The 17,678-nt window shown below is 36.4% G+C and overlaps 2 protein-coding genes across 2 annotated transcripts in view; both read left to right on the top strand.

The window, feature by feature from the left end:
- Positions 1–17,678, top strand: part of LOC111512315 (alkaline phosphatase) — a 952,023-nt gene that overhangs the window by 402,331 nt on the left and 532,014 nt on the right. The window lies entirely within an intron of this gene.
- LOC141483488 (uncharacterized) lies at positions 11,681–16,182 on the top strand. Its single transcript, XM_074178163.1, has 2 exons — positions 11,681–11,965; positions 12,029–16,182. Exons 1-2 carry the CDS (start codon positions 11,811–11,813, stop codon positions 12,732–12,734), a joined length of 861 nt encoding a protein of 286 aa, XP_074034264.1. The 5' UTR covers positions 11,681–11,810; the 3' UTR covers positions 12,735–16,182.

Raw genomic sequence — 17,678 nt, 5'->3', positions numbered from 1 at the left:
TTGAGGGTGAATTGCTTTATATTGCACAATTCATCATGTAGCTTATGCTTGTTGATGCCATAGTAACAAATGTTGTTGAATTGTATCTACTTGTCAGTTCGATTCAGTGATTCTTTGCAAAACAGTAACTGTGTTCTTTGTGCGAAAACTCCAGTATGCCTTTCGCGTTTAGTCAAGTGAGTGATTGATATGTTATTAATTTTTGGGGAATGTCAGAAAAACTGCGTCAGCACATACGTCTTTACCAAGAACGTTTTCCAGACAGACCATTCCGTCACGAATGACTTTTTCGAGAGTTGTAGAAAAATTGCGAAATGGGTCATTTCCCTTCTACTATAAAGCATTCGTCATCATACGAGATCTGTTAGAACTGAAGATTTAGAGATCAATGTGTTAGCTTATATATTATTATTCACCACATGTTTCTATCCCTACTCTTGCAGAAGAAGTCGTTGTGAGTAAATCTAATGTACAGAGAATTCCGAAAGGAAAATAAATACCACACCCATTCAAAATTCAGTTGGTACAAGGTTTGAAACCCACGGACTTTGAACGACGACTTGATTTCTTTGCTTGTATTCAGGTAATATTACATGAAAGTCCTAACATATTAAGTCAAATTTTGTGGAGCGATGAATCGCGAATCCACAATAATGGAGTTGTGAATGACATCAACAGTCACTATTGGTCTCAAGAAAATCCCACTGGGTCCGAGAAAGTAATTTTCAAACTGCTTGGGGTATTAATGTATGGTGTGGATTGTTCAATGGCCGCATCATAGGACCTTACTTTTTCAATGAAAATCTCAATGGATTGCGATATTTACATTTTCTAGAAAATGATTTGATCCAGTTGATGGAAGATATTCCCATAGCAGAACGACAAGGAATTTGGTGGCAACAAGATGGTGCTCCTCCTCAACATTCACAGGTTAATACTGAATATCTGGATAGAACGTACCAAATAGATGGATTGGTAATAAGGGTCCAATACGGTGCCGGCTCGTTCCCCAGTTTTATCACCGCTTGATTTTTTCCTATGGGTTATTTAAAAGATATTGTTTTCACTACTCCCCCTTTGAATGTGGATGATCCTGAAAATGAAAATTCGACTAGCGTGCAGTGATATTACGCCTGATATTATAAGAGCGACTTGTACGAGAGAAGTGATTCGACTTTCGAAGCCTGTATAATATCTAATGGGCATCACTTTGAACAATTTTTATGACTTATTTCTAGGTACCTACCATTCTTATGAAATGATTTATCAAGTTATATTATTTTCATTGTTATTAATTGAAGATTTGTTTTCGAATACACCTCTTTCAATTTGGCAATTGTTTCATATTCTAAATGATTCCTGACTGAATTCCACAACTCAAAATTGAAACCATTACTTCGAACACCCAAAAATTTTGACTAATTTTCATGTGATCTGATGCAGAGAGAATAATTGTATGAGATATTCTTAAAATATAATAGTCGATTCTCAAAACAAAAGCAATAACTCAATAACGCCGTACCGAATTTCAAAAACCAACATGAAATGATATCAGAATTTAACGTAGCATCTGAATATGTAATGATATATAGGGCATTCTATTTTAAAAAATGGAATTTTGGTCTTTAGCACCTACACCAAACCCCCTGTATATTTAAAAATTATATCAAAAATATAGCTCTCATGAACTCCTAAAACTTTTGTATGAAACATTTTCGTGTATCTCCTTCAACAAACCAGATATTGCCTGTCACATTAAAATGTGGTGACACCCGGTATATATATATATATATATATATATATATATATTATATATATATTATTATATATTATATTATATATATATATTCCCGGATGTCACGCAGGTAGCTATAGCTGCCTACCTGGTCATGTTAGATGTAGCCTAGGAATTCTAGGTCTCTAACTGGAACTTTATATGGGTTTGAATTTGTTCAAACCCATAAATATTCCTATACATGTATAACTTCTCGTCAATTTATTGTTTTTGTTTTCGCCTCTTTTACAGCCCTCAAGAGCTTCCCATCAGAAGAGAAAGCTTTTATATATATATTATATTTACATATATTTTATATATATATATATATATATATTTATGATATATATTTATACTATATATTATATATTATAGGGTATTTGCCAATTAGAATTGTTGCAGTACGAGCATTGTATGCTGTACACCCGTTTGGGATTTTGTTTCTTCTTTTTCATAGCTGGTTTTTTTTTGTGTTATTTTTCGTGTTTGGAAAGTAATGTAATGTTTGTTTGTATGGCGTAATCGCAATGTTTCAATTATATATTTATTGGGGTATTGGCCGATATATAATTTGTTGCAGTTGAGCATTGTATTGCTGTAACCCCGTTTAGGATTTTGTCTTTTCTTTTTCATAGCTGTTAATTTTTCGTATTATTTCGTGTTTGGTTTATATGGGATGTTGATGTTCAGGACTTTGAAGATGATTGTTAGATTTTTGATTTGGCGAACTACGTTAGTGAATGCTGTTATCGTTGTGTTGTTTTATCTGTTGAGTAGTTTGATCCTTGTTCTGTTTTTTTTGTTTGCTTCTATTTTCTAGGATACCACTCAGCGATAACACCCGGAAGAAAAAAGAAAATCATATACTAAATGATGAACGAGAACGGATACACCAAAAGACAATAGATAAATAAGAAAATTGAATCAAAAAACACAACGATGGCGTCTCTGTGGGGGTTCTTCTGGTTTGCCGCTTTCTTTTTCATCTGAAGTTTGCCCTAGAGATAACTTTGCCTTCGACTGGAATCAGTCATTCACCAAATGATCCCTGAGAATTTCATTTATATCCAAGTGATCCTTTCTTTGAAAAGGAGGATCCAAAAACATTCTTTCGATTAATCTCCAGAGCTTTAAACGATACAATGAGTTATTGATGAAATTGGCCTCTACTCAGTGAAAATTCATGAAAAATATTCGAGTAAAACTTTATTAGTTGAGACCAGAGCTCAAGACCGAACTAACAGCAAACAGCTCTGTTTATTCCCATCATAGGTCTCATTAGTTATGCTGAGCTCAACCGAATAAATGCTTCGCTAGGACTCTTCCTTGAAAGCCAAGCGTGAGTCCTGATGAATTTCGATTGGCTGGAATTAGTAACTCCCGAAATTACTGCGATAATATCCAGAAGTTTTTATTTTTTCAGCTAGATATCGCCAAAAATATCTCTAGAGCTCTAATTGAATAAGTTATGTTATGTTGGAAGTAGATTTTCAGAAATAATTTCTGAATAGGGAGTCAATTCAAAACTTCAAAAAAACTGTGCATGATTATACACATCACTTGAAATATTTTTTTCTCATAATATCGATTTCTTCCTTTCTGACGCACATCCAAGTAACTAGTTGGTCCTCAAAAATCATCCTAATCCATCATTTGAGATATCCTCACACAAGATTCTCGTCGAGTAATAAGGCATCCGCGACCTCGCTCACGATCGTTGGGATCCCGCACAATCTATACAACCTGGGAGGGTTTCGATATATCAGTTAACGGTAAAACTGAATTGAGCAAGTATTCTTCAAAACATCAATATTGTGAAAGTACACTTTTCAATATAGGTGACTATTTTTTTTCAAAATATCAATATCATCATCAAGTAGACGAGGATTGCAAATGTGACTTGAGATGGTGACTGATGATTCAAGCCAGAAATTCACCGGAAGTTGCTATCAAAAAGTATTCTCCAATATGACGTGCGGACCATAGAAAAAAATTATCGTTTGAAGAGACTTGATTTTTTGTGAAAAAATTATTTCATCTGTTTTGTGAGCAGATCTTTCTGATGCTAAGTTTGAAAAGTGTATTGAAAAATAATTGGAACATATTTTTTTCCAAAGAAGCTGTACTTGAATATTATTTGGGGACTGATTATTTGCATGGTATTGATTATAATAAAAGCAATAACGTTCAATTCAAGTGGAATAATTGATACATAATAAATATAGAATACTAAACATGTATTCTTACGGAAGCGAAGGATTACTTGCGTTAGTGAGACAAAGTAAGTGAACATTAAGTAAACATAATATTAAAACATGATAGTACGTGAATAGCAGAATATATAAACATATCGATGAACATATTAATAACATTTACTTCGAATCAAATGTTTTTGGCACTGAAATGAATGTTTAAAGTATTGAAAACAATCTCTGAAGACAAAAAAACACTGAGAAAACTGAGAAAAGTTGATATTGTGCAATTTTATGTTTGTTCTATTTCTGAGCAAATAGTTCATGGTGTCTATTGAAAATAAATATACTAAAGTAAACGACATATCGACAGTTCATGTGCTTTGGGGTCGTCTTGGTTTGCGTAGTTGTGAGTGTCTGATAATATATCAATGAGATGTGCAATTATTACCTTCGCAAGTTTCAAGTCGTATAAGAAAAAATTGTGTTTTTTTCGATCTTTTTTTTTTCTCTCGATTGGACCCTTGTTTGCTGATCGTAAAGAAGCTTACCGCTAGTAGTGCAAAAATGTGAATTTGTTTTCAAATCCCCAGAACTATTTGTGCTAGATGGAAATATTTCAGAAAATTAGAGGGGAATCATTGTTTGATTTATTTGCCAATAGTCACATATTCAGATTGCAAAGCTAGTTGGAAAACGACGACCTTAAATTATTCACACACAGCTCCACATTCAAGCAGGGAAAGAAACAATTAAAAAAAAATTGAACTGTGGCTGGAAAAATATTTTATTGGCCGGGTATTTCAGTTGATAATGGGTCTTACATTGTAAGCTGCAACATTTTTGAGAAATTTGCTTGAAACAATTCCAATACCCAATACCTGAAAGGTCCTGGTTCTGATGTATTCCGATTTGGTTCTGATTTTTTAACATATATAAAATGAATAAAGGAATAAAATCCATTTCAACAAACAGATCCGACAGTAACTGATGTATATAGCTTCACACTCGTATAAATCACATGTATACATATACATAGCTTATGTGGGGTTGACACAATTGAATCAAGGCACTATAATAATCGAATGTATGGTGAAATTTCAAGATATAAAAATGCATTTTTATAGCTAACAACAATTCGCTTACATGTTCAAAAGTCAGAACACAACTTATTAATTCAAACGTAAAATCATGTAAGACTAAATAAAAGTTATAAAATCTATCTATCTATAGGGATACAGAGATGTATACTCTTCGTGATGCAGCTCATATAGCAATATGCAGCCACAAAACAAATATTTTACCCATTATGTAGTATATGTTTTCTTCAACTTTCACAGACAAGGTTATATTAAAGGACAAAATACGGCCCTGTCCCCCAGCCGGCCCATCACATAAACGCGTGAAATGTTTTCATTATGTTTATTATGCGTCGTTACAAGGTTCGTTTTTATTCTCTTTTTGTCTACTCTCTAAATTTCAGAAATTGAATGTGCTGAGTACTATGTTTTGACATATAGGAAATGATCAGTAGTTTTATTTGATATTAATCTTATAAAATTTCTTTCTGATCACAAGAAGAAAACCAAAACAATGCAGGCAATCATCAAGGCTAACGCTGCATACAAAAACTATGAATACAGCAAGAGAAAACGCTGGAAACTTCTCAAAAATGACTTTTATATTTCTGGCCGGATACATGTGAAATAAATCTAATTCATGAAATCTCAACAGGACATACCATAATTAATTCCTTAGTAGGAGATTTGAGCGGTTCTAAGCCTCCCCCCACCACTATGACGTATTAATTGCTTTTTTATTGGTTGTTGTTTGGTGAAGTCAAGGTGATGTGACCTTGAAGGGTGTGGTGTATGGATCGTTCAGAAATTTTTTCCCGGTTCTAATACTCCCCCACCAATATGACGTGTTATTTGCTTTTTTTTTGTTGTGCAGTGAAGTCAAGGCGTTGTGACTTGAAGTGTCTGGTGCATGGATCGTTCAGATTTTTTTTTTCATATGAGATTTTGTGTGTGTATGTGTGTGTGTGTGTGTTAGAGAATGCACGGTACAGGGTTTCATCATGTGCTTGTTTGTCTATGTACAAACATACGTCTGCATACTTCGAAGATCCTCCAAGTAATGAATGCTCCATCGGTGTGAGGGCACCAAGTTAGTAGTGGAGTGACGTCACAGCAATAACCGTTCAACGGCTAGAGAGCGACATGTTCACTCCACGACGTGTGGCAGAGTAATGCGTATTCATCGGTCTGCTCTCACCTCCCTCGATGTAGTGAAGGATGTGACGTAAACGCCCCAGACTCGCCATCATTGGTGACACGCAGGCGGGCGAGGACTGTGCTAACGTCTGTCCTCTCCGAGAGCGCAACGACAATTGCTTGTTCGGCTATCGCTCTCGAAGCAGTGAATGATGTGACGTAACGCATCACCCTACCCTCGCTATTGATGGTGACACGCAGGCGGGCGAGGACTGTGCAAACGTCTGCCCTCTCCGAGAGCGCAACGATCACTGCTTGCTCGTGCCGGCAACTCGCATCAAATTGGGAGATGGGCTTGGCTGTGACGTCAGGCATCTCTAGCGGATGCATCGATGTGTCCTTACCTACCCTCACTCTCTACGGTGATGCGCAGGCGACGTGGATTATGGTATTTAAGAAGCGGGCGAGTGTTGGTTATGTCAGTTTCCATCGAGTGAGTTAGTGAGAACATATCATAGAAAATGTATTCTTGTGAATGTGGTAAATCTTTTACCCGTAGTGACAACCTTCGTCGTCATCAGCTCCAGAGTTGCCAAGGAGGGCCATCAGTGAAACGAGTGAGATTAGATGACGCTGCAGCACCTATGTACACATGTAATTGTTGTAATGTGATGATTCCATTGACTCAAGTGAATTCTCACAATAGAACTCTACAACATAAGAATAATACATGTGTTCAATTCAGTGATGGTGTTCAAATTATAAAGAGCGCCTTCAAACGTCGGATTGCGACATACAGGGTGCAGAGTTCCATTGTTTCCACCGATTACATGTTATTCTTTAATGAAATCAGGCAGAAAGTTATAGAATTATTGGAATCGGCCATCAGGGTTCACAAAATCATCAAAGTGAATATGGAAGTATTTGGGAGTTATATTCTACAAACACAAGACCTGAAGGAAACGAAATCATTTAATTCACAGAATAGAACAGTTGATCAATCTACTGATTTGAATTCCTTATTTGATGGATTTCGAAATGGGATTATCGCTCAACTACAGAATTCCAGGAACGTGATTCAGGTAAACATTTCTACCAAGTTTTAATTGGATGGATTAGTAATATTGTTCTGTATTTAAGGTTGGACTTGTGAAAAAATCATGTTTCTGGAGTTGAACATTAATAAATACAGCCCGCTCAGTGGATGTTCATATGTGAAGCTGCCTGAATGTATTGAGCGTAGGAAGGCCGTGGTTAATGTCCGTAATGAAGATCAGCATTGTTTTGCATGGGTATCACTTCAGCACTACATCCTGCAATCGATAGAACATCAGAAGTTTCATCGTATCCACATTTCAGTACAGTCATAGATGTAACAGGTATGAATTTTCCGGTAAAGTTGAAAGATATTGTGAAATTTGAAGACAAGAATGATATTTCAGTTAATGTGTACGGTTTAGAAAGTAAATTCGAGAAGGGTAAAATAATGTATGAAATAATTGGACCATTACGTTACTCTCAGAGAAGACTTAGAAGACATGTCAATTTGTTACTTATCACAGATGATTTCGGTAATAATCATTATTGTTGGATCAAAGATCTTTCAAGATTAGTTTCAAGCCAATTATCGGCTCATGAACATAAGAAATATTTTTGTGATGGCTGTTTATTATATTTTTCTAATGAACAATTACTATTACGTCATAAGATAAATGATTGTAATCACTTGAGTACTACAACACCATCAACCAATTTCAAAGTCAATAAATATGGGAAAACGGTACCTGAAATATACTAACTTTTGAAAACTTGAGAAACAAATGAAGGTACCATTTGTAGTGTATGCGATTTTGAATCAGTACTGAAGCCGATTCAAACCACTAAACCAAATCCTGAATACTCGTATTCGATCAAGACATTCAAACATGAGCCTTATTCATTTGCTTATTTGATTAAATGTTCATACAATGATGATTTATCAAAATTTGTTTCGTATAGGGGTGTGGATGCAGCCCAAAAATTCGTTAGCAAAATCGAAGATGATTTGAAAAATATTTATGAAAATCATCTCAGGTTTCCTATTCCTATGGATGTACAAACTCCTGAGGAAGAGGAACAGTTTGCTTCTGCCACAAATTGTGGCATTTGTTCCAAACAATTTAATGATGGCGAAGTCAAAGTGAGGGGATCATTGTCACCTCACAGGAAAAAAAAGGTCCCCTGCTGCTCATTCATCTTGTAATTTGAATTTTAAATTGCCAAATTTCATTCCTATAATTTTTCACAATCTCAGTGGATATGATTGTCATTTATTCATAAAGGAATTGTATAAAAACAAAGATAAAGTGGATGTCATCCCACAAACTAATGAAATATATATCTTTCACAAAACATCTCTTTACACACTCCTATACGGATAAAGATGGTAGGGTGAAGAAGAATTATTTGAAAATGAGATTCATTGATAGTTTCAGATTCATGCCTAGTTCTTTGGAGAATTTAGGTGCAAATTTAACATCTGATCAGTGTATCGAGATGCGCAAACATTTCCCACAAATTGAAAATTTCAATTTGATGAGAAAGAAAGGTGTATTTCCCTATAGTTTTGTTGATGACATCGAAAAACTGAATCATCCAAGACTTCCAACCAAAAATCAATTTTATGATAAACTCAATTGTGAACATATATCAGATAATGATTATGGGAGAGCTCAACTTGTTTGGAATTTATTCGAATGTCAGGATTTGGGTGAATACTCTGATTTATATTTAAAGTCAGATGTGTTACTATTATGTGACATTTTTGAAAACTTTAGAAATATATCTGTTGATAAATATAAATTGGATCCGGCACAATACTTCACTGCACCCGGATTATCGTGGGATGCCATGTTGAAATATACTAATATTGAATTGGAATTACTAACTGATATTGATATGGTTCACTTCTTTCAAAAAGATATTCGTGGTGGAATAAGTCAATGTAGTGAAAGGAAACATAAAGCAAACAATACATTTTTACCGGATTATAATCCAAATGAACCATCTTCATTCATTTCATATTTAGATGCAACAAATCTATATGGTCACAGCATGTCGCAACCATTACCAACAGGTGAATTTTCATGGTTAGCACCTCATGAAATTCTCAATCTTGATATAATGAATGTGGATATCGATAGTCCTTATGGATATGTATTGGAAGTGGATATACATTATCCCCAAGAACTTCATGATAAACATTCCGATTTACCATTCTTAGTTGAACGTTTGATACCTCCATATGCAAAATCGAAAGTTCCCAAATTAATTCCAAATTTAAACGACAAAAGAAAATATATTGTTCACTATAGAAACTTACAGCAAGCTGTCAATCATGGTTTGATAGTGATGAACACACATAGAGTATTGAGGTTTAGGCAATCATGTTGGATGAAGCCTTATATAGATTTGAATACTGAAATGCGTAATAGGTCTAATAACAAATCTGAAAAAGATTTCTACAAACTAATGAATAATGCAGTCTATGGAAAAACAATGGAAAACGTAGACAATAGAATTGATGTTAGACTCATTACACATTGGAAAATATAAAAAGAACTATAGGTGCTAGTTGTCTCATATCTCGACCAAATTTTAAAAAATGCTCTATTTTTACAGAAAATTTTGTTGCCATTCAATTGGCTAGAGTAAAAGTTCATTATGATAAACCACTATATTTAGGATTTTCCATTCTAGAATTATCTAAAACAGTTATGTATGATTTTTTCTATGGATGTATCAAACAACAGTTTGGAGAAGATGCGTCCTTACTCTACACTGATACCGACTCCCTTATTCTCAAAGTAAATACAGACAATTTCTATGAATTTATCAAAAATAATATAAATAAGTTCGATACATCTAATTATAAAATAGGAAACCAATTCAATATTCCAGTGACAAAGTCAGTTCTGGGTAATTTCAAAGATGAATTCCCAAATGATCCAATAATCAGCTTTTACGGTACAGGTGCTAAAGCGTATTACGTGAAATCTGTTGATGGTGAACTGAAGAAGGCCAAAGGTGTGAAACGATCTGTTATAAAGAATGAATTGACATGTGAAGACTATGAAAAAATCATTGAAGAGGGAGGTATGATATTCAGGAAGATGAACTCGTTCAGAAGCGTATTGCATGATATTTACACTGAATTGAAAAATAAAGTCGCTTTATCGTATCATGACGACAAGAGATTCATCATTCCGAATACCACTCGAACTCTTCCATGGGGTCATAGCGATATAGAATTTTATCGAAATGATCCTAATGATAACATTCGTTGGGTGTCTGAAATCGTTCATTCTTTTTCTCAAGAGAGCGCCTTAGACCAACTAATCAATTTGTTGACTGTAGAGATGAATAATTGAATTATAATTCGAAGTATTATTGCTTATTCCTTCAAACCGGAACATTCTTATTTGTGATTATTTGTGATTATTGTATTATGTATTGTATATGTATCACTTTTACCAAGTTACTTAGATGAATAAAAAATGATAAAAATATTATTTGTTTCATTTCTATTTTCCTAACCAATTACTGTAAAGTATATAGCATAATGTAAATGAAAGAAATATCAGTTTGAAAAGAATCATCGTAGAGTGCACAATGTCTAAAACAATCGATAAGTTTGGTAGAAAAAGAAAATTGGGTGGTAATGTCATTCGAGGTCCTCCCGGGATTGGTTTTAAATTAACAAAAGATGGTCATTATGACATGCAAAGAAAAATACTGAAAAATATAAGCGAACCAATTGACAAGAGTGATTGTGTAACTGTATCATATCTTGAGGGGGAAATTAACGGAACAAAGGAGGTTATACTTCTAGCCCTACAAGCTGCAATACAATCCACAATAGGTAATATTGCTCGCGATGCCCGTCAAGCATTTGACGATAAAATTGCAGAGGCTCGGATAACTTTCACTCGTAAATTTGACAAACTTACAAATGATGTGGACATAAAAATGTCTGACATAACAGCGTCTACAAATAAAAAATTTGATGCTATGTCAAACATAACAGGGACTACAATGAAAAAGTATGATGTACTAGAAGAGAGAGTTGAAGTTTTGGAGAAAAGCCATAAAGTCAGGCCATCAGGTGGACTGGGATATCCAGGACTGGACATTGATCCAAATGTTAGAATAATAGAACCAAAACCAAAACCAACAGATGATGTATTAATTGAACCAACATGGTGAATTTACTCCCGCGTTAGGTTAGATCAGATTAATACATACTGTAGGTTAGGGTCATAGGTGTTAGGTTAGGTTAGGTTTCACGGCGCGCGAAGCGCGCGGGTGGGGGTGGGGGCGGCGGGGCCGCGCGTAGCGCGGCCCCCCGCCCCCCACCCCTCACCCCCCCCTCCTCCCCCCGGGGTGGTGGGTGGGGGGCCACCGCGCCGGCGCGCGAAGCGCGCCGGCACGGTGGCCCCATTACGCTCGCGCCGGCGCGCGAAGCGCGCCGGCGCGAGCGTAGCGAATTGGGGCGTAAGCCGCGCGGAGCGCGGCCCGCTTTCTTCCCACCATTGCTCACCCCGCCCACTTCCTACCATTTCTCGCCCCACCATATTCCAACCATTGCGCATGCACGCCCCCACCTCATTCCCTCCACTCCCAATGATGTTGATACCCCGAGGAGCACGTTCTTCTACATTCAGTACGACAACTCCAGTCATCCAGAGCAGTCCAGCCATACTCAACCAGAAGCAGTGTACTATACGACGAGGAGCTAAGTTTGAGTAAGTTAACAATGTACTTTAATTTTTTACATCTACTAACTTTGTATTATTTTACATTTTCAGAATGGCATCCAACACTCAGGAATTAAATAACGCTGTGGCATCCATCATGCCTATGACAGAGCAGGAGAAGGCATCCACTTCGCGAGTTAGGTGCAGATCCACTAGCCCTGACTTATTCGAGGAGGAGGAGGAAGTCAGGCCTGTAAAGAAGGTTTGCCAACGACCTGCAGCGAAGGTTGGTCCTATTTCTAAGTACCGAGCTACTTGCAATAGGACTAATCCTTATGCAGGTAGTTGGTCGACCGCTCCAAACAGCTTAAGGCCCTCCACACCACCCGCAGCAGTAGTGGAACAACCTAGGGCGCCTTCTCCGGAGGAGCCACCAGTTGTATTGTCCCCATCGGAGGAGGCTCCCATCGTATTCACTCCGTCGGTGGTGCCGCTTTCGCCGATGCTGGCAACACCGGTGACGAATCCTGAAGTGTTAGTGCCACAAGTGCGACAGCCTATCGGAGAGGTTAGTGAAATGTTGGACAGTTTTCTACAGAGATGTAAGGAAGCAGAACATGCTTCTCGAGCTAGTGAGGCCGCGTTGGTTAAAAGGAAGCGCGAAATGGCTGAAATTGTTAACCGACGGAGGGAAGCAGAAAAAGTAATAGCCGAACTAGATCGGAAGTATGCATCTCTGGAGAAAAAGTGTGAAGCAGATACCTCTTCGATAGAGACTTATAAAAAGTTAGTGACTTTTATAAAAACTTTCCCATAGATTAAGTGTAAGTGTAGTAAGATTAGTTTTAGGTTAGTTAGGAATATTTAATTAAGATAGTTTTAAGTTTATGTTTGTAATTTTAGGAAATAAAAATAAAATAAAAAAAAAAGAAGTGAAATTAAGGGTGTACATTGTTTTGGTTTGGTACACATTGAACAATGCGATGGTTGGAGCATTTTTCTTCACTTCGTCTCATTATTATTTCCTTTTTTTATTTCAATTACAAGTTCTTCTATGCAAATACCTCACATCAATTTTTGTGTTCTCAAATCTATTGTAAATAATCTCTTGGGAAGAAAATATGTTTCATAATGAAATCAATAAGTATATTTCATATAATTCATATAGTATTTTCAATTTTCTCTTTCATGGAATATAGCTCATGTCATTTTTGAAATTCATTCCCACTTAATCCCCTCTCCTCCCCACTCCTCCCCACTCCCTTTCAAAAGTATAAAAGTAGGAATTATCTGTTGGAATATTCAGTTGATCAGCCACCTTCAACATGGAACCTGATTCAACTACTGAGCCGTACAGTGACCCAGCGCATCAACATCCTTACTGGGCTTCTATCCATGAAGGTTTCGTTACCTCCACGACGGCACCTCACTCGATGAATTATGATGACATAATTTATGATGATCGGATACAAGTGCTTCACGTTACTGGAACCGATCAAGCGGACCTGTCTGATGGGGATTATCCAGATCCCTATGATTGGCGGAATGATTACGAATGGGATACACAGTCCGGAAACACAGACGACGACGACAGCGATGACGATGATGACGGTGACGCTGACAATGAGTCCGATGATAGTCCTCCACCATCCCCTATCCTGATTGATGAAGTCCTGAATTCAGACGATGATATGTAATCGTTTCCTCATTTCTCCCATCCTTTCTATTCCTTTCCTTTCCTTCCACGGAGTACACACTTTTTGGTTGGTGTACACGAGGCACTGCGAGGTTGGGGCAGTGTCTTTTTCCCTCTCCCTTATTAGTTTTTTTTATAATAATCACTCAGAGTTTCTCATAATAATAATCACTTAGAATTTCAAGAAAATTGTCATTCTTATTGCTTTCGAATTTCAAACACTGAATTGTTCTACATTTACACTTCACCCCCTCCTTTTTTTCCAATATAAATAAAGCATCAATCCCAGTTCTATATCATTCTTCCACAATGTCGAGTGCTGATTCCACCACCGAACCGATGAGTGTACCAGAGTGTTCTATGACGAGTACAGGCCCCATCCAGGTACATGGAATAGATTCAACGTTCGATCATTTCAGTACAAATTTTGCACAAATGCTGCAACGTATCTATGATCTACCTGATGATTTCCCGGCACGTATGGAAGAAGGTATGCAAGAGGAAGTAGAGGCAGAGTTAGAGATGGATGTCAATGAGTTAGACGATTTAGAGGATAACGAGCTAGATAATTATGCTAATGATGATGCCATTAGTATATCGTCTGATTCAGATGATTATGAGGATGACATCATCAGTATATCATCAGATACAGATGATGATACAATCATCATTGTTTCTGATGATGATGAGGAGCGTTAGTCCATACCATTGCATGGATTAATAAAAAAAACAGCCCTCTTCAGGGCTACAATTGAAGACTGAAACAATAAAAAAAAATAGCTCTTTTCAGAGCTATCATTATACTTTCAAACAGAAACAGGTTCATACCATTGTTAACATTATAGTCTCAAACAAAATGTATGTATGTAAAAGTATTCATCATTATATGCATACAATGATTGACAAAATGCCAACTTCAACTTTCATTTAAAGTAGTACTCATCATATGCATAGATATTCAATGACTATCAAATTCCAAATATCGACTTTTCAGTCAAAGTAGTAATTTATTTGTCATATAATGTATAGATATTCAAAGACTAACAAATTACTTAGACTTTTATTAGTCAAAGTATTCATTTGTCATATAATCTATGAATATTAATACAACTAACTACTGTTTGTGTGAATAATGTAGCCCTGAAAAGGGCTGTTGTTTTTTTTTGACCAGTAGGTCCACGGTTATTGTGCCACAGGTTGGACATTATTACATATAATACATGTAGATACTCGGGTGAAGTTTGTTAGTGGCCTCTCGCAAGCTTCACACCAATTCTGCCCCATTTCCATAATTGAGACAGTGTTGTGGGTGTTGACATGGGCATACCACCCTCCATTATTGTTTCTATGCGAATAAAACCGAAAGCAGCACCAACATAGTTTTTAGTTCTCTCCATCTATTGTGCTGATCAATACGTATGCATCCATTGCACAATACAAATCCAAGGGATCTTCCAGTGTCTCACTGACATTGAGCGTTCGCATACCGATCCTCAAAGCACCATCGCCTTCAGTTGTGTCAGCTTCTATCCCTTCATCATCTCCTTCTTCATCCATGACCCTCTCAAACTCCATCACGTCATCATCTTCGTCGCTTTGGTTGGCCTTGTTTTCAACTTCGTCTATCTCATCTTCATCGACTCCAACATCTTCTGCTTCAACTATCACTTCCTCTAGCGGAACATTGACATCCTCATCATCTGATTCGTCTATCCAATTGTTTTCATCAACAGCAGATATTCTATTCAATGCAGCATTTATTTTTGCAGAATTCATCTTGTTGTTGTTTGATCACAGTTGTAGAGAGTGAATGAATGAACTCTAGGTTTGCAAGTCGACTTATATAGGAGGTGATGCGACTCCCACTTGACTCGTTTAGAGTGGAATAGTAGGAGAAGTTATCCCACTATACTTTCACATGATGTTGATTTGTATAAATAGAGATCGTAGGTGTAGGAGAGAGCATTCAGAGTTTCTGTAAGTCATCTCTTAATATTTCTAATCGAATTAGTAAAATGCCGTTTCCAAAAGAGTGGAATGAAAAACCAAAAGTGTGTGTCTACCCAATGATGATTGCAGGGGCTATTGTGTGCTACTTTTGTCAAATAAAAAGACCTAAGGATTCAATCAATCCATGTACTGGTATGTGTAGTGATTGCGTGTTGCGGATTCAACTATCGCCTCCTTCTCATCCACCGAAGCGAACAAAATCGGATTATCGTCAACAACAGTTACAGTGTCTGAAGTGTTCCGAACCTATAATATTTAACAGTATAGGTATCTGTAGAAATATTTGCGGTACCTGTGCTGCCGTTCCAACTCCACTGCAACGTTGTTTGCGTTGTGATACATATTCCATGAATTGTTGGAATCATGTATGCAATGCATGTAGAAGTACTTGGGATCTGTGTGAGAAGGTTGGTCAACTCTACCCCAATAGGAGAATCCATTTTTTTCAATGTTGGTGTTTGACGCACGAGCAACAACTATTGAGGAATAGAGTCAAAGAACGTTCCACATCCACAGAGACATATTAACATTTTTCATTTTATATTTTTTATTATCGTTATTGTCCTCTATTATTAATAAATATATATATATATATATATATATATATATATATATATATATATATATATATATATATATATATATATATATTTTGAATTTATTTGTATTATTTTCTAACATTTAAAAATACATGCATGCAACACAAAGTTTTCCTCTTAAATGACAAAGATTGTTACATGCGTGAATAGTTTAGTGAGAGAGCGCATGTGCCAGTTGATGAAAGAGCGCATGCGCTAGTTTATTTTCTTCTATAAATGGTGAGGTCTCAGTAACATCATCACCTTTCCTATCCACATTCTATTGCTATCACATATCATTCCTCAGACCTTAATAATCATGAGCTCTATGCCGCTATTGATTGCTGAAGATGGTTCACCACTTGTTGATATCGATCAGACTGATTTTGAAAATATTCCAGTATTACATTTATCCAGTCAAGATTCGATAAATGATTTTGATATTAACGACTTCGTTAACTTTGCAGATGTGCCAGAACCAAATGAGCAAATTATTATTGAAAATCCGATCGTTTCGCAATTATCATCACTCAAACACTCTTCATCTACCCTTCCTCTTGGTGTTGATAAGAAATCTAGAACAATCAAGAGGAAGGTTACTAAGGCATCTTCATCGATTGTCACTGACTTTAAAGAAAAGAAAGAATCCAAAAGTGTTGTGCGACAGAAAAAACCCGCAACGAAAAGTGACAGATCGAAGAGGAAGCCAAAAGGTACTCCTAAAGAAATGAAGAGTGATTTGAAAGCTGAACCGCTATCTTCTTTCAGTCCCCTCCATCGGTTTGGGGAAATGAAAAGGAAAGCAAAATACCGTCTTGTAAAGGCACAGATGACTATTGCTGAACTCGAAAAGAGTGAGCGAGCTATTAATGCTAATAATGAAACTCTTGAAGCATTAGATGCCAAGATTGCATTAGCGAAGGTTGAATTGGCTAGAATGTCTAAAGATGCTGATGAACTCCGTTCAAAAATAGGTAAAGATAAGCAATTCCATCAACGTTCGAGAATGCAAGCTCAGGCTGAGCTTGAGCAGTCGACTAAGCTTTATGAGACGGCATTATCAGTGAGAGATAATTGGCAAAAAGAGTTGGATACTGCATTTCAAAGTGACGGCGATTAGTTTTGGGAATGATAATGTGTTTTCAATATCGTGAGTTGAAAAATATAAGCGGGAATGGAGTATACAATTAATTTGGTTTGGTATACACAGAACATTGCGAATTCACATACTTATAATTGAAATGAAAACAATAATGAACTTTAATATTACTTTATTCATAAAAGTCACTATTAGATACATTTAAACCATATTTGATTCATCAATCCAAGAATTTTGTTCGCTAGGAAGACCTAACCACTTTACATATACTTTATTTTTTCTTCTCTTCAACACCTTCTCAATCAGATATACGTCAGGATTCTCGGTTCGTAATAACTCTTCTTCGTAAAAACATCCTCTAATCGGCTGTTCATTCAT

Source organism: Leptinotarsa decemlineata, unplaced genomic scaffold (genome assembly GCF_025532065.1).
Source record: "Leptinotarsa decemlineata unplaced genomic scaffold, Ldec_3_MD MMD2_tig00003557_RagTag_RagTag, whole genome shotgun sequence".
Taxonomy (NCBI): domain Eukaryota; kingdom Metazoa; phylum Arthropoda; class Insecta; order Coleoptera; family Chrysomelidae; genus Leptinotarsa; species Leptinotarsa decemlineata.
The sequence above is the reverse complement of the archived record's forward strand: the minus strand, read 5'-3'. Positions and strand labels throughout refer to the sequence as shown.

Bases quoted from the DNA above. Each gene is read 5' to 3' on its own strand.
- LOC141483488 (XM_074178163.1), top strand. From the start codon at position 11,811: ATGCACGCCCCCACCTCATTCCCTCCACTCCCAATGATGTTGATACCC. The intron at 11,966-12,028 runs GTAAGTTAACAA...TTACATTTTCAG, and splicing joins CGACGAGGAGCTAAGTTTGA to AATGGCATCCAACACTCAGG.